Source organism: Camelus ferus, chromosome 10 (genome assembly GCF_009834535.1).
Source record: "Camelus ferus isolate YT-003-E chromosome 10, BCGSAC_Cfer_1.0, whole genome shotgun sequence".
NCBI lineage: Eukaryota > Metazoa > Chordata > Mammalia > Artiodactyla > Camelidae > Camelus > Camelus ferus.
In genome coordinates this window covers 40,561,068-40,586,338 of record NC_045705.1, presented here as the reverse complement: position 1 = coordinate 40,586,338, position 25,271 = coordinate 40,561,068, and the positions used below count along the sequence as shown (strand labels likewise).

General features: G+C 35.9%; 1 protein-coding gene across 11 annotated transcripts in view; it reads left to right on the top strand.

Moving 5' to 3' along the window:
- The window catches only part of DLG2 (discs large MAGUK scaffold protein 2), a 1,704,777-nt gene that overhangs the window by 290,427 nt on the left and 1,389,079 nt on the right, over nucleotides 1-25,271 (top strand). Inside the window, exon 1 of one of the 11 annotated variants that reach the window (XM_032488773.1) lies at nucleotides 23,196-23,706. The exons of 9 other annotated variants lie outside the window; for them this stretch is intronic. In XM_032488773.1, the coding sequence (XP_032344664.1) occupies nucleotides 23,677-23,706 (30 nt within the window). In that variant the 5' untranslated portion in view covers nucleotides 23,196-23,676. Of the gene's footprint in view, nucleotides 1-23,195; nucleotides 23,707-25,271 lie in introns of those variants that run through there. One more of the 11 variants, XM_014560886.2, reaches the window with a different exon arrangement.

The following is a 25,271-nucleotide window of genomic DNA, read 5'->3' as shown; positions in this document are numbered from 1 at the left end:
TGTCGTGGCTTGTTTTTCCATGGCATTCTTTGCATGTTTCTAATACTTCAAATTGAAATTGAAATTACCAGTTTATGTAATTGTCTCACCTACTTCTTCGAAAGTCTAGCATAGTAAACACGGTTCAAATGTTGAAATGACTCTTGAATTTTCAGAGTACTTTATCTGTACTTCTTTTTTGATATGCAAAGCCTTTACCTGATTTCACAGTGATTTCTATATACATATATCATTCCTTTTTAAAATTTCATTATTTTTGTTTGTTTGTTTATGGACCACATCTTACCTGTGTGTTCCTCATAACGCCTAGTTCAATGCCTTGCATTTAATATAATTTAACAAATGTGTGATGAATAAATAGGCTGAGGACCTTTTTTGGAAACTGCTATCTCTTGAGCTCTTAGGTAGTGCCTAGTTTTTTTTTTTTTTTTTTTCTGTCCACCTTTTCAAGGAACCCTGAAACCTTTATCTTCAGGGCTATCATAATGGAGTTTACTATTCTCCAGCAAAAGAAAATTACTTGGTTTAAATTCATCAGTTGTTTGAAATGCTGATGTAAAGTCTATAAAGCAGCAGCATGATGTTTCTATGACATGAAGAGTATTCAACCACACACTTCTGTAGGTTGCATTATTCCTTGCATCTGAAGAGGATATTACAAAGTGAAGCAAAATTAGATGCCTTATAAATATAAAGGGCAGAAAGTATTAAATAGGACTGGACTATACCAGAGCACAAATGTGATATGCTGCAGGAAAATCTGTACAGTTCACGTTCATAGAGCCTGGGAAGGGGCAGTGCTTCCCAGTGGCCTGGCATCACAGAGCTTGTTTAACTTACATTTTGCATTTATATGGCTTTGCTCCTTGAAAGGACACAGATTTTATGCATGTTGCTCACCAGTACTAACATTTATTTTCACAGAAAAAAAAATCCATGCTTGAGCAAAATAATATAAATATGTAAAACAGACAAAATAAATAAGCCAAGCAAATAGACCTATAGAACAGATAAATCAGGCAAGTGCTTATTTACATTACTGATTAAGAAACAGAAATTTTACTCTTAAGTTTCTTTTAAATAGAAAGTTTTCTGATATATGTAAAGGATAAATCATTTCAATGTAAAGTAGGTAAATATTTGTCAAGACATTGTGTAATGCAGAATTCACTGTGTAAATACTGTGTAGTTAAATTCAACAAACACGCACATTTATTTTGTTCAGGCATATGAAAGATATGGAGATAGCAGTACACTCATTGCCTTCAAGGACCGTAAAATCTACTTGAATAGATAAGATACAATTACAAATAATGTTAATTTTTCCTTTTGTGTATATTCTAAGTTGTTTTTAAAAGAAACCAGGTGGATAATCATCATTAGAGATGTAAAGGAGAAGTATATATCCTGACGGCATCCTGCAATAAGAGAGCCTCTTGTAGCTGGAAAAAGGGAGAGGATCAGCACAGGCTTTGTGAAAGACAAGGGTTTATGTGTAGTCCTTAAAAATTTGGGTAGTGGTATCACCAGAAACGGGGTACCTCAGAGTAGACTTGGGTTCTGAAGAGAAAATGATTCTACTTAGATTGAATAGATGCGAGGTACCACCATAAGTATTAGAGGAAATACAAGCAACCAATTGTAAATGTAAGACTAGAAATTGGGGAAAAGTTTCTGTAGATTTGAATCATCTGGAAGTGAGTATTGAGGAAGAGCTAGAGGAAAGGAATTTTGTAGTAACAGCTGAGCTCAGTGGGGTAAAAAGAGGAAAAGGTAATGAAATGAAAGGAACAATCAAAGAGATAGGGTATCAACTAGGACAGACATGTGTTTTGAATATTAGAAATAACATGGTCAACAAGGAGGAAATAGTTAATGGTATGAAATGCCACAGAAAGTGGAAGACAATGAGGACAATAGAAAGTTAGAGAAAGTGGGAGACAGTGAAGACTAGGAGGTCCTTTATGAATTTTAAGAGTGCAGTATTCAGGGAAGAAATGGTGGCATTCAGAGATTAAAGTGAGGGCCACAAACTGGCTGTCCTTATACAGACTCTGGGCTCAATTTATATTTTGTCTGGTTCATTCTGTGTTAGTTCAATGAAATTTTAAAATATATAATTTTTGTCAACATTTAAAAATCAAAGCATTTCATTAAAGATGACTTACAGAAATGGAAAGATATCCCATACTCTTGGACTGGAAGAATTAATATTTTTAAAATGGCCATACTACCAAAAACAATCTACAGATATGACGTGATCCCTATCAAATTACCCATGACATTTTTCACAGAACTAGAGCAAATAATCCTAAAATTTATATGGAATCATGAAAGACCCAGAATTGCCAAAGCAATATTGAAGGAAAAGAACGAAGCTGGAGGAATAACCCTCCCAGACCTCAGACAATACTACAAAGCTACAGTAATCAAAACAGCATGGTATTGTCACAGAAACAGATTTATGGATCAATGGAACAGAATGGAGAGCTCAGAAATAAACCCACAGTCTTAATGGTCAATTAATATTCAACAAAGGAGGCAAGAATATACAATGGAGAAAAGACAGCCTCTTCAGCAAGTGTTGTTGGGAAAGCTGGACAGCCGCATGTAAATCAATGAAGTTAGAACATTCCCTCAAACAATACACAAAAATAAACTCAAAATGGCTTAAAGACTTAAACATAAGACAAGACACTATAAACTTCCTAGAAGAAAACAGGCAAAACATTGTCTGACATAAATCTTAGCAATGTTCTCCTAGGGCAGTCTACCCAGGCAATAGAAATAAAAGCAAAAATTTAAAAATGGTTAATTAAACTTACACACTTTTGCACAGCAAAGGAAACCTAAGCAAAACAAAATGACAACCTACAGAATGGGAGGAAATATTTGCAAATGATGTGGCTGACAAAGGCTTAATTTCCAGAATATATAAACAGCTTATGCAACTTACTAACAAAAAACCGAAAAACCCAATTAAAAAATGGGCAGAAGACTTAAAAAGGCAATTTTCTAGTGAAGACATACGAATGGCCAAAAGGCACATGAAAAAATGCTCAGTATTGCTAATTATCAGGGAAATGAAAATCAAAACTACAGTGAGGTATCACCTCACACCAGTCAGGTTGGCCATCATTCAAAAGTTCACAAATGATAACTACTGTAGAGGGTGTGGAGAATAGGAAACCCCCCATACACTGTTGGTGGGAAGGTAGTTTGGCGCAGTCATTATGGAAAATAATGTGGAGATTCCTCAAAAAACTAAAAATAGACTTACCATCTGATCCAGTAATCCTATTCCTGAGCATATGTCAAGAGGGAACTCTAATTCAAAAAGATAAATGCACCCCAATGTTCATAGAAGCACTATTTACAATAGCCAAGACATGGAAACAACCTAAATGTCCACTGACAGATGACTGGATAAAGACATTGTGGTATATTTCTACAAGGGGATACTATTCGGCCATAAAAAAGCATAAAATAATGCCATTTGCAACAACATGGATGTATCTGGAGATCATCATTCTAAGTTAAGTAAGCCAGAAAGAGAAAGAAAAATGCCATATGGTGGCACTCATATTAGGTGGAATCTGGAAAAAAAAAAAAAAAGACACAAATGAACTTATCTACAAAACAGAAACAGACTCACAGACATAGAAAACAAACTTATGGTTCCCAGGGGAAAGAGGGTGGGAAGGGATAAGTTGGGAGTTCAAGATTTGCAGATAGTAACTACTATGTATAAAATAGATGCACAACAAGTTTCTTCTGTATAGCGTAGGACACTATATTCAATAATGAAAAAGAATATATAAAATGAATATATGTATGTATATGCATGAATGAATCATTATGCTCTATGCCAGAAATCGACACAACATTGTAAACTGACTATACTTCAGTTAAAAAATCAAAGTATTTCACATAAAAGTTCATCCTTGCAAATTTTCTTGAAAATTCTAAACATCTGGCAACACTGGGTCTGGGTTTCCTCATTACAACAAAATTCCTGAAAATGACTAGAGACTACACCCATTAAACAGGGCATGAACTCTCCATTTTGCCAAGGACCATCCATCTCTTCCTAAATGTTTCTTATACCTGACTCACTTTACTGATTTTAAGCACCTGAAATTATTTGACATTTTGACATCTAAATCAGTGGTTTTCAAACTAGGATGTGTCAAAATCACACAAGAAACCGTTTGCAGGACCCTCCACTTACTGTTTCTGATTTAGAGGTCTGGGATAAGGCCCAAGAATTTATCTTTTGAACAAGTCTCCAGGTAATGCTAATGCTATTAGTCTGAGGACCACAATTTGAAGAGTTAAAGGGTCAATTATAAGGAAGTGGTTCAGTAATTTAGTTCAATGGTTAGGTGGATAGACTTTGAATTCAGACAGAACTGTGTTCTGCTTATTCAACACAGGAAATAAAGATGATAGTGCTTCATAGATTTCTGTTTTAATCTAAATGAGATAATGCATATAATACATGTATCAATATCCTCAAACGCCTATAGCTTATTGTAGCTTTTCATTAGTAATTCTATTGTTGTATTGTTGCTGTAACTACTGTTACGTCTTTTAAGAACATTGATTCTGGGAAAAAGAAGGTCAGGGATAGATTACTACTTTTGGAACAAGCATTATCAGGGTCTTTATTTGTTTTTTAAAGAATGAAGGAAGTAGAGAAGTATAGAAGAAAATTGCTATTTCCATGACAGCCAAATTGATGGGAAGTTACCAGTGGAAGGAGTAATGATAGGAATATGAAAGCGTAGAAAGCCAGTCAAGGTACTGAGATTCAGGAAATATATATAGGACACCGACTGGTATGAGGTAAAAAAAGTTGGAGATTCATACCATCCAGTCTAGCTGTGGGATGCTTGATAAGAAAGAAGACTCTGTGCAATGGGTGGCATTATCTCCATATGTTAGGTGACAAAATTGAGATTCACAGAATTTAAATATTGTTCCATTCCACACAGCTAGTAGGTGGAGATAAAAGGATTTTCACTCATTTCTTTTTTACTCTAAAATCCATGCTCTTTTTTTGTGAGCATGGTGAACTTTCAAGGCCACATTATTTACTATTAGACTAAACACTCTTGCTTGTCTAAATAACATCTCCTTGTCCTCGAAATTATTTCAATGTCATATCTTTCAGGAAGCCTCCTTTGATTCCACGGTCTCATATAGATGATCCTCTCATACTTTACATCGATAGTTGTAATTAACATTATATTATAATTTATATATTTATATATCTGTCCCATTAGAGCTCCTTGGAGGATAGATAGTATGTCTCATTGTTTTTGGATTTCCAGGGATTAATAAATATTTGTTTAATAGATGACAAAAATAAAAGATTAAACTAGATAAATAGATGGAGGGACAAACAAACAGGGATCAAGGGCTTTGATCTGAGAGAAATGTAGCCTCTGCATCAGAAACATAGACTCCTTTACTTTGTGCTCAGCCTGGGATGGTGGATGTGCTGCCATGTTTGGTACAACAATGAATATAGGCTGCAGTGGCGGCAGTGCAGGCTTAATCAGCAGCTTGATTCCGATTCCTCCCATCAGGTCCTTACTGTGGGCATCTGCAATTGGCAGCTCTGATTTGCACAATTCATGCCCCCAGGGAGGCATGTGTTTATTTTGCCAGTCTGTAGTGTTCAAGGAGCAGATCAAGCCTTTAGGCCATTGATAATATCCCAAGAGTCAGTAAAAATATAACAGAGTTTATCAGGAATCATATTGGCCAGAGCTATGAGAACAATTTTGAGTTCTGGCCCTGAGTGGAGGAACTACATCTGTTTCACTTCTGCATAGCTGGAACTGAAGACAAATGGCATCAGTATCCCAGTGGACCCTATTGGTTTTAGTTCAGCTAAATCATTTGTGAAGCAACCCTAGGTATTTAGTGAAACCTTGATGAACAAAGAATCCCAATGAGCCAGTAACTTTGCTTCAGGGTATTTTGTGTGGAGGCTGCCTCTCTTTGCCAGAGGTTCCAGTCAACCTCTCTCATTCACAGAGATTTGTACCTCAGAGGAGTCATTAAGGTTGTGGGTCTACAAAGGTAGAAAGCATGCCACAGCCTGCCAAGGGCTTCTGATGTAGCCTGTTGATTTGGGCCTCACTTTAAGGATGCTTGATGATTTGTATGTTAGCCAATAATGAAGACCAAGTGAAATGTTCAAGTAAGATCATGCTCTCTTCGGTATTTATTGTTCACTAAGGTGCTGGGCCTTCTTTATGACAGTTGAGATGAAAAAGACAGTAGTCTTTCCTTGACTGCTAGAGGGAATTTGCCCAGATAGCCCCTCAATTTTGTCAGTTTATTATTCTTTCATGATGGCTGAGGTTTCTGAATTGCCAACTAGTGGGATATCATCTCTATAGTAACGACTATGAACATAAGAAAATAAAGCCACTCAATGACAAATGGCAGAGGAATTTGTGTAATGAGGAAGTACTGTACACAGACTGGAGAACTTGCCATCTGAATAAAAATTGGTCTTGGACCCTGAGTGCCAGTGGAATAGAAAAAAGATGTAGGTAAGTGCCATCAGTCAATGCAAAGGAATTAGTTGCAGTTAAAATGTTTAGAATAGCTAAGGCTATAAGATCTGCAACTGAACTCACTTAGCAATAATCCACTGTAAGCCTCCAGCTCCCATTAGCCTTTTTTGCTGTTCATACTTGGCTGTTGTTTTAAGATACTGCATTTTGCACTATTGCTGCTGCCTTTAAGTCCTTAACGCTGTGGTTTAGCTTTTTTCTTCTGAGATTCTCCATTGTTTCTGCTGGACAATCTGAGAGAAAAGGGAAAAAAGAATTGCGGAGTGATTTACGTGTTCCATTAGCATGTCCCTGCATTAGCTTCTCCTGATCAGGAGAATCCCCTCTGGACTTTATGAGATTTACAATGAAATGTTAATACTGATTGTATATTCAGCAGTGAAAGCCACACAAATGGTACATTGAATCAATCCAGAGAGCCCCATACACAGGGTCGTTTAGTTTGTCTTCCCTATGGTGAATCCCCCCTGAACTCAAGTTTATTGAATCCTGGCACACCTCTCTTGCCAACCCAGGGGACCCAGAAGATTGTGATTTCGATGACTGTGCAACAGAACTGCAAAATTTTAAGTCCTTACTCTTCCAGAAGTTTTCAAGCATATTTGGAGAAGTGTGTTTGACCATTATTCCCTCTTGGGGGCAGGAAAACTTTAGCTCTACTCTTAATCATCTTTTCTCTTAAAGCATCTGAGGTCTTTTGATTATGAGTAGTGTAGGGGTGGTTTGCAGCTCAGTGAAATGAACGTCTAATGTTTTTGGCCCACCCAGAGTCCCATATCAGCAGCAATGCTATCAATACTGCCTATCTACAGACTAGTAGATTAAACACATTCCTTGGTGGGGGCATGAACTGTAGAAATCTACATCACCTGTGTAGATGCCCGCAGTAACGTTCTGATAAGACCAACTGGAATCAAGCTGCCAATTGAGTCTACACTGCCACCATTGCTGCCTGTATTCACCATCATACCAAACATGGCAGTACATCTACCATCCCAGGCTGAGTACAAATTAAAGGACTCTGAGTTTCTGATGCAGAGATGACCTGGGCATTCCTCTTAGCCAGATCAGAGCCCTTGTTCCTTTTTGTTTCTCCAACTAAGCATCCATCTATTTGTCTAATTGAATCTTTTATTTTTTATTCATTGAATAAATATTGATTGACCCCCTAGAAATTGAAGAGCAATAAAGATATACTGCCTGTCCTCCAAGGAGCTCTAATGGGACAGACAGATATACAAACATATGATACATGTAAATTATGGAAACAGAGAATAAGAGCATCTACAAGAGACTGGAGTCAGAGAAATTTCTGTTTCTGCTCACCGTGGTTACAAATTTGTCTTCTTTCATAATCAGCACAGGTGCATTTCTCTATAACTATTTCTGAAAGGGGGCAGAAATTTCTGCTTACTCAGAGTGAATCTTAGGACCTGAGGGTGATTGGCAGATTGGTGAGGAAGTTCTCCTACTCAGAAAAAAGTTAGCCACAACGAAGTCACCATTTGGCAAGTGTCTTTGGGTTTATATCCCAGTACTCAGACAGCAGCCACTTTGTAAATTTCTCCTTACTAACAGGGATTAAAGTGGAGGACCATCATTATGCCGTTGAACATATAATTTGTTCAACGTGTTTGCTACCAATTCCCAAAGATGTCTCAGAAATCCTTTTTATCACCTCATAAGTCCCTGATTGTTTCTCATCCAGAAAATAATGACTCTGTCACCATCCTATCCTTGTCACCACAACTGTCAAAAGCTGTGAAGGGTCTAAGATTTTACCCAACTGGCATACCAATAACCATGTCACAATTTCATGGATGCTGTCAGAAGACTCCTAGAACAAGGCAATGACTTTATTACTTTCAACAATAGTAGTAGCCTGACAGCATTTTCTTGAACCACTTCCTCAAGCCCCTTTTCCTACAGGACAATGCAAAGATGGCCGAGTGATACATTCACACACAATGGAGGAAAATTCTCAGTTTAGGGAATACACATGTTTTATAATGATCAGTAAACAAACCTATGCCTGGAAGTGGGTATTATTTCAGTCATTCAAAGCTGTAGTGGTACAAACATCCTTGAGAAGACAATCCAGAACAGAGGCAATCAGTGCCTCTGCTTATTCTGAGGTTCCAATAGGTACATAGAGTAGAAATTTTTGCCAGTATGGGAACTCCAATAAGATGAAATCAGCCTTTCTATCTTCATCTTGCCCTTTAACCATGTTCAGCTTTTATCAGATCGTCAATTTACATTTGAATAATCCAAGTTCAACACTCCCTGGTGAAAAGCTTTGAAATTTATAAACTTGCCTTTGAATAACTGTCCCATTTTATGTTTTCTCTTTGGGAGCAATATGAAAATGGGTTAGATAGTGCGTTCGTATTCTAAAACTGGCATAAGCAATATCTAATAATGTTTTTTCAGGTCTTAGACATTTTAATGTGCATGATAAAAGTTTTAAAAACATTTATTCATTTTACAGAAAACAAATAGGAAGTACTGATTTTTTAAAAACTTTATTTTTAGCTTACAGTTTGCAGTGGACCAATGGAAAATGCTTCATGTATTGAGCACAATAAAGACAATCAGTGTTTTGAAAATGAAACTGACAAAAAGACAAGTGTAAGTGTTAGAATATTTTCTTTGGTTCTGTGTTTAATGGGCAAGATACATCTTGTTCCCTGTGGTGTATAACCTAATTTCTGGCTTCGGCCTGGTCAGCACATTGGCTCTCCTGCTGAACTGATATTGACTTTATCATTTTGAGTAGTTGTGTGTTTTCATTTTGAGAATTTTGTTTTCTGTATTTTTGTGTATATTCTTAGGTTGCTGGTGATCACCAACCATTTTATAAGCTACTTCACTTTTCTCTTCTTCTTTGTGGTTCAGGCCTTCCAGAAAAACCCCACACTCCTCTTTGGTAGTTGTTTTCAGGTCTCATTGGGCTTTTTTGGCAATTTTCCCTAAGCAGTCTGAAGACTACTTCAGTTATTCTTTTTTGTGATTGTCAATTTGTGTATTTTTTCAAGATGAGGAATCAAAATCAGTCACATACAAGATAATGTTAAAGTGGTCATACTGCTGAAACCAGGAAAAACTGAGTCCAAGTAAGGTATGCGTATTTCCAAATATGGGTATTTTACTATTGGGCAACCTAAGATTTAATTTATCTCTGATCAGTTGACACATGGTGACTCTTGTTTAGTACAGCCCAGTGATATAAAACAGGTTCCATTCTCCATTTTATTCATAAAGACACCAAACTTAATAATGAAAACTATAAAAATGAATCACAGATATTATTATTAAATATTTAAAACACACATAAAATTCTTTTGGAGTATTTCATAGGAATTGCATTTTGGGGGTTTCTTGAAATATACCTTCAATGATGTTTCTACTTGTATTTCTCCTAAATCTTCTGTTAGCAAGTAGAGACAGTCTTTGTTATGGCTCTGTAGGCTTTCTGATTGCTTTCAAATACAGAGTGATACGTCTGTGATATTCAGTGTATGTTATCATGTCAGTAAAGGAACAGTTTTTCTGTGGATTATCATTTATAACCTGAACTGACTTTCTGGCATTGTCAACTGATTGAGCCTCCTAGTGTTGACTAGGCCTTGGGATTTGGACAGAGTTCTGAGTCAGTCCAATTATGAATTTTGATCTTTAGTGAGAGGAATTTTGTAAAATCAGAAAACTTGGGTGGTGAATCGTCCATCCCTTTATAAGAAAATCATGGAGCTTAGTGCCACATTAAACTAGTGACCAGTTTATAGAATGCCTCTGTAAAGGACTGTTGTTTCTTTTGCTGAAAAATGTGTTTAACAGGGTGTTATTTAAATTGTTCGAGATCATTATAATGTGCTAAATGTGCTTTCAGGAAAGGAAGTCATCTAATCTGGCAGTGGCACTGTTTTTCTCCAAAAGGAGAGAGGGAGGATGGATGTCCATACTGGACTCATGAATACTTAGAAAACAAATTTTTAGACTTCCTGGCTGTCCAAAAGGATGTTTGTGTTTTTGCTTCCTGAGAAAGAACTCATCAGGCCTTAGTAGGGTACAACTGTGCCAACTTGTCAAGCAGCTAAATTAAATAATTGCTGGCAAATACATTAGGAAAACTTTGTGTTTTTGTCATGGGAAAACATATTGCTAGCCTAGATTATGCTATTTAAACTTTAAAAGCTTCAGTTTCTTTATCTTACATGGTAGTTAGGAGATTTTAATGAGATCCTGTATATGAACATGGTTAGTACTGCCTAGCAAATAGTAGATTTTTATTCTATTGAGATGAATTGCAAGTCTTACATTTATTTTATTGAGGTGGCGGACTCTGTTACAAATAGTTCTTAGGACTTCCTTGCACTCATGCCTGTATTATATAACTAAGAAAGTCTATAACATTTTTTTTTTTTTGGCCTGGAAACTATTTGGCGAAAAAGAAGCTCTTGCCTTGCTGATTTCTACTAATCACTGCTCAAGACAAGTTCTGGTTGAATTTAGATAAGCATCAGTGAGAACTTCTTAATTATCTTAAGAAAAAATTAATTATATGACAAACTGAAGAATAGTTATGACTGTTGTATAAACATAATATATTATTGTAACTGTTTAGTTCATAGACCATTCTTCAAAAGCAAACCACAATTTAGAAATCACAGTTGTGTAGATCTATTAAATATGACACTGGACTTTGGCTTCTTCATCTTCAGAATTAGGGTATTAAATCAGATTATTCCTAGGAAATTTTCCAGATCTAATCATTCTATGACAGGCAATAGCCGACAGTGAATTGTATTGTGTGAATGGAGGACCGATGGATAATATAATTAAAGTATTTTAGCCAGCAGTAGCTATTGAGCCCCATACAAATTTAGGCTTATGTTATAAATATATATCGAGAACAACAGACAGGAACAACTTCATTAGGCCACATTAGTTTGAGAAAATTTTAATAACACAGTTCATAAGCCAGTGATTTTTGAAGTGTGGTCCTTCAGCCAGCAGCATCAGCATCCTCTAGGGACTTATTAGAAAAGTAAATTCTTGGGCTCTGCCCCAGACCCACTAAATCAGATATGTTTTGGGGTGGGACCCAGACATTTGTGTTTTAATAAGCCCGTCAAGTGATTCTTAAGTATGCTACAATTTGAGAAACACTGCCATGAGTAATAAAACTCTGGGCTTCTCTCTGGGGGAGTCACTCACCATCTTTCCTGTCACATGATTTAAGCCAGTCATTTTAGGGGAGGCCCAGAAAGTGACTCAAGGATTTATAAGGCAATTAAGATAGAAGAAATTACACCACACCTACTCTTCAGATTTCTTGTTTGCATTTCTCATTTTTTCAGTGATCTGCCCAAAGAACTCTGGGGGCTGATTTTCTAATATCATTCAGAGACATGTTAGTATCCTGTGTTGCTCTCTGTTCTTTCTCAGTTGCCCATTTTTGACTATAGCTTAATTTTTAACAGTCTTTTGGAAGCTATTTTGCCAGGTGGGAGATGTCTTCCCTATAGGTACTGATCCAGAGAAATCAGAATCTGAAATAACTTTCAATTCCATTTGTTATCTGTGTCCACCAGGGAACCTTCCCCCATTTTGTAATATATTTAGCCTAATTTCAATATGTTTGGAGATACTTTTTACCATCATTGAGGCTTAGAGAACCAATGTCTGTTCCTTACAAAGCAGTGTTTTCAGTTGAAGACTTATCTTTGCTCTAGTTTAATAGCTTAAATGAGTCATGGGGTTGCCACTTGTCATATGATGTGGAAAACCCTGAAGTTACAAGGGGCAATACAATTTGCAAAATTTGTTGTAGACTTGTTCTCCAGAACTGAAGAAATTATGTCAATCTAGTGAAAAAATTAAAATTTGGGAAATTAAAACAAGACATCATTGAGAATTTTAGACCTTTATTGATAAAAAAATTTTACATTTAATATCCTTCCTTCTTTATTTTTTATTTTATTTCTGCTATTCCCTTTGATCAATTTTAAATAATTGGACATACGTTTTAGGGGTATGTTTGTGTTTAAATAAACCTAATAAACAAAAGGTAAAGTTTGGAAATTTCATCTTCCAGAGTCCTAGTGAGAAACAATGAGGATTTTAAATCAGGTCATAGAGAGAGGAGGGAACTTAAAGAAAGAGTTGAGAGAGAAGAACTCATACCAGTCCTTCTCAAACTCTTCCAGACGATTGAAAAGGAGGGATTACTCCCAAACTCATTCTATGAAGCCACCATCACCCTGATACCAAAACCAGGCAAAGACACTACAAAAAAAGAGAATTATAGGCCAATATCACTGATGAACATAGACGCCAAAATCCTCACCAAAATTTTAGCAAATAGAATCCAACAACACATAAAAAATATTATACATCATGACCAAGTGGAGTTCATCCCAGGGACACAAGGCTGGTTCAACATACGCAAATCAATCAGTGTAATACATCACATCAACAAGAGAAAGGAAAAAACCACATGATCATCTCAATCGATGCAGAAAAAGCATTTGATAAAATTCAACACCCATTTATGATAAAAACTCTCGCCAAAGTGGGTATAGAGGGAACATATCTCAACATAATAAAAGCTATATATGACAAACCTACAGCCAGCATAGTACTCAACGGTGAAAAACTCAAAAGCTTCCCACTAAAATCTGGGACAAGACAAGGATGCCCACTATCACCACTCCTATTCAACATAGTCCTGGAAGTCCTAGCCACAGCAGTCAGGCAAGAGAAAGAAATAAAAGGGATCCAAATTGGAAAAGAAGAGGTAAAAGTGTCATTATATGCTGATGACATGTTACTATATATAGAAAACCCTAAAAGGTCCACACAAAAGCTACTAGAGCTGATTGAAGAATTCAGCAAGGTAGCAGGTTACAAAATTAACGTTCAAAAATCAGTTGCATTTCTTTACACTAATGATAAATCAACAGAAGGAGAAAGTAAAGAAACAATCCCCTTTAAAATAGCATCCAAAGTAATAAAATATCTGGGAATAAGTCTAACCAAGGAGGTGAAAGAATTATACACAGAAAACTATAAACCATTGATGAAGGAAATTAAAGAAGACTTTAAAAAATGGAAAGATATTCCATGCTCTTGGATTGGAAGAATCAATATTGTTAAAATGGTCACACTGCCCAAGGCAATCTACAGATTTAATGCAATCCCTATCCAATTACCCAGGACATATTTCACAGAACTAGAAAAAATCATAATAAAATTCATATGGAACCATCAAAGACCTAGAATTGCCAAAGCATTACTGAAGAGAAAGAAAGAGGCTGGAGGAATAACTCTCCCAGACTTCAGACAATACTATAGAGCTACAGTCATCAAGACAGCATGGTATTGGTACCAAAACAGACATATAGACCAATGGAACAGAATAGAGAGCCCAGAAATGAACCCACAAACTTTTGGTCAACTCATCTTTGACAAAGGAGGCAAGAATATACATTGGAATAAAGACAGCCTCTTCAGCAAATGGTGTTGGGAAAACTGGACAGCAGCATGTAAAACAATGAAGCTAGAACACTCCCTTACACCATATACAAAAATCAACTCAAAATAGATCAAAGACTTAAACATAAGACAAGATACAATAAACCTCCTAGAGGAAAACATAGGCAAAACATTATCTGACATACATGTCAAAAATTTTCTCCTAGAAGAAATAAAAGCAAGAATAAACAAATGGGACCTAATGAAACTTACAAGCTTCTGCACAGCAAAGGAAACCAGAAATAAAACAAGAAGAAAACCTACGGAATGGGAGAAAATTTTTGCAAATGAAACCGACAAAGGCTTGATCTCCATAATATATAAGCAGCTCATACGACTCAATAAGAAAAAAATAAACAACCCAATCCAAAAATGGGCAGAAGACCTAAACAAGCAATTCTCCAAGGAAGACATACAAATGATCAAAAAGCACATGAAAAAATGCTCAATATCACTAATTATCAGAGAAATGCAAATCAAAACTACAATGAGGTATCCCCTCACACCAGTCAGAATGGCCGTCATTCAAAAATCCACAAATGACAAATGCTGGAGAGGCTGTGGAGAAAGGGGAACCCTCCTACACTGCTGGTGGGAATGCAGTTTGGTGCAGCCACTATGGAAAACAGTGTGGAGATTCCTCAAAAGACTAGGAATAGACTTACCATATGACCCAGGAATCCCACTCCTGGGCTTGTATCCAGAAGGAAATCTACTTCAGGATGACACCTGCACCCCAATGTTCATAGCAGCACTATTTACAATAGCCAAAACATGGAAACAGCCTAAATGTCCATCAACAGGTGACTGGATAAAGAAGAGGTGGTATATTTATACAATGGAATACTACTCAGCCATAAAAACCGACAACATAATGCCATTTGCAGCAACATGGATGCTCCTGGAGAATGTCATTCTAAGTGAAGTAAGCCAGAAAGAGAAAGAAAAACACCATATGAGATTGCTCATATGTGGAATCTAAAAAACAAAAACAAAAACAAACAAACAAACAAAAACAAAGCATAAATAAAGGACAGAAATAGACTCACAGACAGAGAATACAGACTTGTGGTTACCGGGGGGGTGGAGGGTGGGAAGGGATAGACTGGGATTTCAAAATTGTAGAATAGACTACACTGTATAGCACAGGGAAATATACACAAAATGTTATGATAACTCACAGAGAAAAAAATGTGACAATGAGTGTGTATATGTCCATGAATAACTGAAAAATTGTGCTGAACACTGGAATTTGACACAACATTGTAAAATGATTATAAATCAATAAAAAATGTTAAAAAAAAAGAGTTGAGGGGACTTGAGGGCTTGGTGACTAAGTAAATTGAGAGTTGGGTGGTATCAGAACAAAAATGGGTATATTTAGGTTGACTAATGGATAAATAGGGTAAATTGAATTATGATATCTGAAATTTGAGATAATAATGGGACAACTAAGAAGAAATATTTTTAGAGAAGTTGGACATATTAGTTGAGAACCAAGTGTGATATCAAAAGCAAGACAGTATGATAGAATATAAAGAGTAAAAGATCTATAGTCAGAGATCAGAGTTTGTATCTTAGCTTTACCACTAGTTAGTCATGTGACCTTGAACAGATTAAATACCTCTATTTTTATTTGTAAAATGTAGATAATACCTATTTTGCCTATTTTATAGGGGTACAGTTAGGATCAAATGAAATAGATACACGTGAAAGGACTGACAGCTAAATACTCTGGTTATAGTATAACATTTGGAGACATGACCAGAGCACTAAATACCCCTTGAGAATTTTTTAAATTTTAGATAACGTTTTAGTTGTTTGGTATTTTTAATTTAATTTCTAAGCAGAAAACAGATTCTAGTCAATCTTGTGAATTAGGACTAGTCAGTAAAGGGACTAAATGAATACTACGCAAAGACAACACTGGAAGGGGCAGAAAGTTAGATGTCTTCTAACAAATACAGAGCAGTAATCATATAGAGAAAAATTTAACTTTAGGGAACATAACATGGGAAAGGAAGCATGTAAATCATAATTGGGAGCCAGAGAACTTGGGTCGTTGTCTTTGGACTTAATATCTGGGCATCCTTGTTCAAATCACTTGATCAATCAATGGTTTAGTTTGCTAATTTAATTGAAGGGCTTTGACTAGATAATTTATGGGTTCTTTTAAGTTACAATAACAGTTTGATAGAATAAGGAAGTTATTTATTTTAGAGCATCCCAACATAGCCCTTACATTTTTTTTTAGACTAAAATGCATCTGTTAATGTACTCTGCTAAACACCTGCACTTTCTGATTAAGAATAATTTTGCAGTTCAGCTATATATCTCTTTACTGTCCTTGCCAGTATTTATTAGGAAACTTTTTTTTCTTAATGCCACTCAGCCACACAAAAGAAGGTTATGATGTTGTTTTTGGGAATAAGAACATTGTTTTGTGTACATTAGATGCTCTCCATGGTCCTTATTTTAAACGTTATGGTTCTGAGTTAATCTTCCTGGAGAACTAAGGTAAAAAAAATACTACAGAATCAGAAAATTAGAAGCAATTTTGATGGCAATCCAGGGCAATGACTTTCTTCAGTCTTAAATCTCCTCTACTGCTGCCTTGCTAAAGGGGAATCTATCACCTGCTGGAAAGTATCTAGTTATATATTTATTACATATCTAGGATATTTACCACCTCTCAAGGTAGTTTATTCCACCTAGGCAAGTTTAAATATTGTATGACTATTCTTATTAAACTTATTATATTCAGAGTATTTTAGTATTGATTATATTTTCTATTTTCCAATGCTAGTGGAAGTCAAGTAGCAAACTTCTAAGTATCTGGAGTTAATGATGGAACAACCTTTTTTTTTTTTTTTAAATGGAATACTGTGGTTAACTCTAACTAATTTGGTTTACTAATTTAAAGCATAAAATGTAATTACTCCTCATTTCCAGGTTGATGAAGATATTGTGCTTTTTCTTGGAGCATCTTGTAGTGCCTCAGGGTCAATGTTCTGCCTTTTAAAGATTAATGACTGGGCTTCTGTAGTAGTGTTGTAGGAGACCAGATTTTTGTTACTAATGCTGCCATACTAATAAAGCTATTTTTAATTAGTCAATCCATATATCAATTTATTTATCTACTAACTGCCTCTAAAGCAACACAAATACTATGAAATCAGATTCTCATCATTTAATTTATCTATATTTCGGAACCCAGTTTTTGCATTTATTTGAAAACAGTGACATATACTCTGTTCAGATAGAGAACACTTAGAACCAAATATTTGAAATTTATGTTAATTACTACCTGGTTCAGTGAGTTCAGTGATTTTGAAAGTGCGCTCGATCACCATCATAACAAAAATGGGAGTTAGATGATCAAGGTTCACATCTTGGCTGATCCACTCAGTCAGTGGAGTAAGTACCTGCCAGGTACTGGTTTACCAACTCAGTAGCTGTTCGAATTTGGGTAAGTTAAGTTTTCTAAGCCTCAGTTTTATCACCTGCAAAATTAAGCTTAATTCACTGGTTGTAAATACTTAATGATAACAGATACATGAATGTGCCTAACTACAGCCTGCTCAATGAAAAGTTAATGGTGAATCTGGAAACTGTTCTTTATTTTATGTTTGTAAATACTATGGTTAGTATAAATCACACCTTTAGAAAATAATTTATATTAAAAACCATAGAGGTCAAATTTCATGTGGGACACCTGACTTTAACCCTGTTTTTTAAAAAAAGTTTCCTTGTGGTACATCTTATTTATTCATTCAAAAACGTCTTTATTTAGCATTTTCTTTGCGTTGAGCACTGTTCTAAACACTAGTGATACAGCCATGGACAAAGTAGAGAAGCTTCTTGCTCTCAGGAATAAATTTCAAATAATAAGAAATGAGTAAAGAATATAATTCCAGATTGTGGTAATTGCTGAGAAGGAAATAAATAAGATTATTTAATGGAGAGTTATGGAAGGGAATCTAATTTAAGGAGGTCAGTTGAAGAAGATTTTATAAAAGTAGGAATATCTAAGCAGGGACCTGAATAATGAGAGGGAACCAGCCATGTGGAGATCTAGGGGAAGCGAGTTTCTGGCAGAGGGAACAACAAATTCAAGACCTGTAGAAAGAATGTGAGTGAAATACTGTATTTAAGAACCAGATATCAGGCCATTGTAATGGGGTGTAGGAAAGTGGAGTGTGGGAAGGGCATTTAGCAATAGTATTTAGGTTATATATATTAACTGGAAAGTAAAATTGCATTTCAGACCATATAACTTTTGAAATTTGTGACCTGTGCATGACTATTTGAATTTCTGTACTCTATTCAACTCCTAGCATTGCATAATAGTGGGAAAAATTGAGCCTCATAAGGAGTGTAAGTTCAACATAGTTTTATGTAAACTCTGATTTATTAGGGGAACAGAATTTTTATAGGATGTTTTCATCATTTATGGCTTACTATACATAATTATGTAAATTTCAAAGGTGTTTTAGATTTTGATGATAATAATAAAGGGGGGTTACATGGTTATCAGTTATCTATGTTCCAATTTATTTATATAAGCAAAATTGACATCAGTTCTGGTCTGTACAATTAAAAATCTTGAGAAAGTAGATAAAAAGTGAACACTTCTTGATTTCTGTAGCAATTTTTGATTCACTCAAAACTGTTCCTATTTCTTTATACTTAGAAAGAATCACACACTTAATGTGCACAGAATACATACACTCCTGCCTTTCATGAATTATTTTCAGTATCCAGTACTATCCAAATATTTTTCATCATGGAAATTCTTTGGAAAAGTCGGTCCTTTTCTAGTTGATCCTAATTTCCTATTTGCCTCTGGAGGCTTTGGAAATGAGGGCAGGCATTTTACCATGACCTGCCTGCAGTCTATTTATTTTACTAAGTTAACAAACTTTGCAGATGTCATTTGTGTGCCTGCTGTCCTGGGTAAATGGGGAACAGACAGACTGGGATGGGAGTCCACATGGGTGGGTTTCTTTAGTTATTTTCACTGGAGATAATCTTTCTAATGGGGAGTCCATTCCTTCCGGTTTGTTCCCAAGGTCTTTAAAAGCTATGTAGGTCTTAATATTGGAGCCCAGAGACATGCCTGTCTTTTTAGGGGAATCCCAAGTTGTTTGTAATTAGCCTGCATGGAGTCCAGGCTACCTTTGGCTAGAGGAGTCCTTTTGGATCTGTTTGTGCCACACACTCAGGTTGGACTCAAGGAGGCAGAAACTGCCTGCAGGTTTGAGGTATGATGAGATGGAAAGCACACAGTCTTTGCACTCCAAGTTGGAGTCACCTAGGTGCTGTCATCTAGGACAAATTGTATAATCTCAGGGGGCTTCAGTTTCTTCATATGTAAAATGGGGATTATATTTCTTTTCTGAAGGGTGTTGTGGTCATCAGAGATAATATATAAATAAAGTATTTGCCACAATACTTCAGATAATAGTCACTTGATAAATTACTGCTATTATTAATAAAAATGCATTTATTTATCACAGTTTTTTATCACAAGGGCAAATGCCTAGTTTTAGCAGCATGCTGTGGTTGTTGCAGCACTTTAGCTGGAAACTGCCCTTTTGCGTTATAGATTAGATTATTCCAAACCAACATTCTTGTGTTAGACTGGATTTGCCAATAAAAGTATTTGTCGTTGCAAGTATCTTCAGCTACATGCACCAATCTATTTCCTCCTTAAATATAAATATATATTTATTTTACTATATATTATATATATTCATTCTCTCTTAAATATATACATAATAGTTACTGTATGCTTATATGGTTCTTATATGGACAAAGGATGTATATCGTAAGTTTTTTAAAAAAAACTCTTCTAAGGAAAAATAAATGGCATAACTGGAGCTATGATCATTGTTTCGTTCCCCAAATATTTATTTTGTACCTTTTAAGTCTAGGTACCATGCTAGGTACCAGAGATATACATTATACCTACCCTCAGGGGGCTTAGATTTTAGAATAAGTGCAGGATATATTTAACTACTAAATATTTTTTTCCATTTTGGAAACACAATTAAAGTAATGCATTTAAATGGTTAAGGTATAGGCTTAGTACAAGTAATTTACAACAATAGTTTCCTGATAGCAAATTTCCAATGGTAGACTTTACTAAAAATCAATATGTTCCTGATTTGGATATCATTAACCTTAAGTAATATCAGGTAAAGCAGTTTGCAGGCTGTGGCTTTATATCTTGTCAAACATTTGTGAAATCACAGGACCAATTGAGCTCTACGTCTGTAAAAACGTGCTGCAAGCTGATGCCTTACTAATTTTAAAAATAAAAGAATATTTCCCTTGAGGCAAAGGAGTAGATTATTTTCTATCATCTTTATATCTGAGGAAAATCAATGGAAGGCAAGGTATACACAATGTAGAAAGCTGCATCCTAAGTAGAACTACACTTTAAAATGTCACCTATTTACTTTTATATAAACATACGAACATTATCCAATTAATCACATGTGGTAAATATAACCTAATGACTATAGAAGGTATTGTCTACATGCTTTTATAGCACATACGTACTCGCTTAACATGAATGATACTCTTTTTTATCCCCCAGCAGACTGCATGTTCAGTTTTTGAAATGCCTGCTCAAAAGTACTTTTATTTAATGAAAACCCTTTAGATGTGTTTATAAAAGCTGATTGTAGAAAGATGAAAGGTATTATTGATTCGTTCCTTTTTCAGGTATACTAGAGTGCATGGAATTCTTCTTCCTCACAACTTCCAGCTAACTCCTGTGGGTCCTTCTCAACCCAGCTCAAGGTTCCTCTCTAGAAAGTCTTCTCTGACTACTTCATTTTGGGTTAAACGCCTCTAGTTTCTGATTCTCAAACACCCCAGGTGCTTGCTGTACTGTGATCATTGTTGATTCACTTGAGGGCAGGGATTCTGCTAACTTGTGCTCACCCTTGTGTTCCCACATAAGTACATACCATGGGAGTGGGAATATAGAGTCAAAACTGCCTTTAAGGAGCTCACAGCCTAGTAGGTGATACAGACATTAATCAAAAAATCATATAGTGATCTCTCAACAAACACGTGTCGGATGAATGGCTTAGGGAGTGTATATGGTATGTCAGGAGCTATGCTAGATGAATGGCCTTTTATTTCTGCGGGTCTTTATAGTTTATAAAGTGCTTTCATCTGTGATCAGCCAGGGTCAAAAGACTAATCAGGCTCCCTCAGCCAGTTTGCTCATATCTTCACTTTCTCCTCTCTAAAAAATGGAATGTAGTTCCAAAGGTACCTTTCTTCTAAGGATACCTTCTAAAATATCTGTCTTCCTCTGCTACTCAATTTGCTTTTTCTAATTCCCGACCGTCTCTGTTCTGATTATAACTTACAAAGCCCTGGACTTGCAGTAAGTTACTAGGTACCTGTCCTTGGGAAGTCATTTAAACTTTCAAGCTGGTGAGAATGTCGCAAGTGCTTTGCAAATTTAAAGTGCTATAGGAACATAAAGCCTGATTAGTTTGAATATAAACATGATAATCAGTATCAGTTGTGTATTAGATGGTTTGGTTGTATCAGGGACACACTCTGATACCTGGGAATCCTCAAGAACATGTCATTACACATATTCTGAGACAAGGTTAGGAAGTATTGAATTAAATTAATTATCATGATGATGTAATAAAGGAGGAGGTGAATAGATGTGACACTTTTTTAACCTTTTCATATTACTGAATCATAAGATGGTTACCTAATGGAATGCACCCGAGCATGGGTTTGATTTGTGTTGTTTAACTTAAAAATTATCTGAAGTTTATTATACCAGTAAGATAACAATTCCGAGGAAATTACTTTTTAACTATAAATAATTTTTAGGCCCCTTTTTTTCTTTTCTTCTCTGAACACACACCTGATTTGCTATGAATTTTAAATTTTTAAGATCTTTAGAAACAGTGCTCTCATTTTGGTAAAATAATGGCATGTCGGTTTCTGAGACAACCACCTCTTTGGCAATCAAGAGGATACTGAGGTTACAACCTGAATAATTACTGAAAGGTAGAAGAGTTTTACGTGTCCACATTTTTTTTCAAATTGTTTAATGTAGAAAACACTTTTTATGAAAAAGAGAAGAGGGTGGGAGGTGTGGGGAGTGGTTCTACTGGTATCTTAGAGAGGCGATCTCAGTGTATGGGCCCCTAGATATTTCTTCTCGTTGTCATCCATGGCTCAGTTGACTATGTGTTTTCTTCCTAGTGAGGAGGCATTGATCTTCCATTTTTATTGGTCAGGCAGTTACTCCATTCTGTCACTCACTTTCTCTCTCTCTTACTCTCCCTCACCCTGCTCTTCTTCTTTCTGTCTCTTTCAAGTCTCTCTGCCTAGGTGTCTAAGAGGATGAAAAAAAAGTATTTTATTATCCAGAGTGATGCTTGTCAAGTGCCTCAAAGACATTCTTTGCAGCAGTTTCGCTGACAGAACGGAAGGGATTTGGAGGAAGGGGGAGGGTTAATCATTTGCTGTTAAAATCCGCAGAAGAGAACACAGAGCTCTGCCCACGTAATAAGTGCCTGCAGGCAGCTAGTGAGGAGGGAAAAGTTTGGGGAAGAACTCATTTTTTTTTGGCTCTCAGATTGTGGAACTTTTGTAAACACTTTGAATTCTCCTCCCACCTCAGTTTTATAATATACTTATTTGTTTAAATATTCAAGTTGTGTATTTGCATATGTCAGAGAAGGCACCAATAGGTACACAAATAAAAGAGGAAATCTAGTGTTGTCTAAGTTAAACCTCCAAATCTTTTTTTTTTTTTTAATGTACCTGGCCGGATTTTCCTTTTCCAGCTGTTAGTCATTTGTAAGAAGCTGCCCTGTAATTGCAAGTGAGTTGAGATGTGATGTATGCAGCACCGCATGCACCTTAGCTTTTCAGTCATATCTTCGAGTCATTTAGACTGCTGGGAATCATGCTCATAATAAATAGCTTTTTATTACCCAAAGCCGCTGTTCTGGCGGCGGAACGACAGCCTTTTGATAGATGGGCCGGGTAGTTTTTTGTGTTGTGCTTACTCAGAGTTGTTAGTAGGGAAGACGAAGGCAGCGAAGGGGGACTTTGGCAAAAGCGATCTTATGGGTATACTGAAGCAGCAGATCAGAATTCAGAAACAAGAAGGAGAGCTGAAATGTGATCCTCTGGTGCTTGGTGTAACACTCATCTCTACTGTAGAACTGTGCGAGGCACTCCGGCAGTCTTGTTCGGATCAAGGAATCCGCGAAAGGACCATGCAGCCACGGAGCCCCGCAAGCCACCGGGAAGTTTTGCCGGAGCTGATTTCTAGGGGATTTTCCGGTGCCTAGGAGAATCCTGCTTGCCTTGAGCTCTATGGAGGAGGGCTCGAGTTTCCTATGAGGGCCCCCCTTGGAAAAGCCGTCTGTGCAGAATCCAGGCTCTGCTTCTCTGTGTGCTCTTTACCAAAAGGCTTTTCTCACCTTTGCCGATTTGCTGGTGTGATTTCCATGCACTGTGTCCTGTGTAGGGATCCAGGATGGATTGCCTGTGCATTGTCACCACAAAGGTAGGATAGGAAACAGGACTGTTGTTGTGTGTAGCATTTTTCTATTATTATTCTGATTCTGTAATTAAACAGCTCTGGTAGGTGCTGCCAGTTCGTGAGATAAAATGATCAGTATAATTTACTTTGCTGGGCATTTTGTTCGCAAGGAGGGTCTGAGGGTCCTGTCTTTATTTGATTTGAACTTCTTAAAGTGATATTGTTTGTTTATGCAAATGAAAGGAGAATTTGCCTGTGTTTCTTATGGCAGAATTTGCTTTTGCATCTATTTATAGCTCAGTATTAAAATATCTATAGTAGTAGTGTAGATTTCACATCACTTTAACATAACATATCAGGGTATTCTTTCTGAGTGTGATAATTAGCTTTTCATTTAAAAACCATGTCTTCTGTGCTTAAAGAGGCCAATCAGCTTTACTGTGGCTTGACATATTGTTTCTGATTGGAGAATTCTGATACTCTGCATTTTAGTGATTTTTTTTAAAGGGAAAAAATCTTTAGGCCCAACTTGAAACAAACCAGCAAACAAACACAAACAACATTTAATGTTGAATTGATTCTACTTTGATTATAAGCAAATGAAGTATTTGTATTATTGGCAATGGAAATAAAAGTAGGACTGGAATAAAATCAGTAGGCAATCCTTTTATGGGTTTACAGAAAACAGCTAAAATTTTCAAGTGCATTTTATTTTATTCTATCATCAGTTCTAAATAATGTACTTAAATTTCATTAACATTGGTTATCTGAATATAAATTACTACTATTTTTTAGAAAAATGAATTAAAACACGTTTATTCCTTAGCTCCCTTTTCACTTTGCATGTAAACATAACATGAGTTAATCTGAACTATATCTTTTAGTATCTTACATTGATTGGACATCCATTAAACAAGACAAAATCAATAGTTTGGTACATGAGATTCACTAAGTATAGATTTCCCACTGTGATCTCTTTTCATCACTAAAGACAAAATTATTTAATCTTGAATCCACCAACCAAGTTCCCCATAGTATGACCTTAAATGTCTTACTTTTACAGACTATATTTCAGAAAATCTTTATGGATATCTTCCTATAGGGCCTTGTATCAGCTGACAGCTTCAGCTGATGTTAATGGATTTAAAGCCTAAAAACTTCAGCTGGGTTAGTTGAGCAGGCCTCAAAGTTAGATAAGTACCTTATCTTATTTTAAAAATTGCCAAGCATCTCATATAGTTTTCCCAGTTGTCAATAAAAATAAGCTAAAATGAATTAAAAAAAAAAGCTAAGTGGGAAATTATATTTCCTTATGTAATCTGGGAAACAGTCTCTTAAACATGATTTACTTTTCCTGAGGTGTTACACTCAGTGTTACTGTTCTTGAGAGAATACTGTCAAACCTGACCTACATGTATTTCCTAATTATTTCAAAATCATAATAATTGAAGATACTATAAAACATAATTAGTACTTTAAAGTAAGTTATAAAATGTTAATAGATCTCAAAATTGGAAGTCTGTTACACTGAACAAGTTAAATCACCACTGAAATCTAAGTTTCCTCAATTTGGAAAATATAATTTAAAA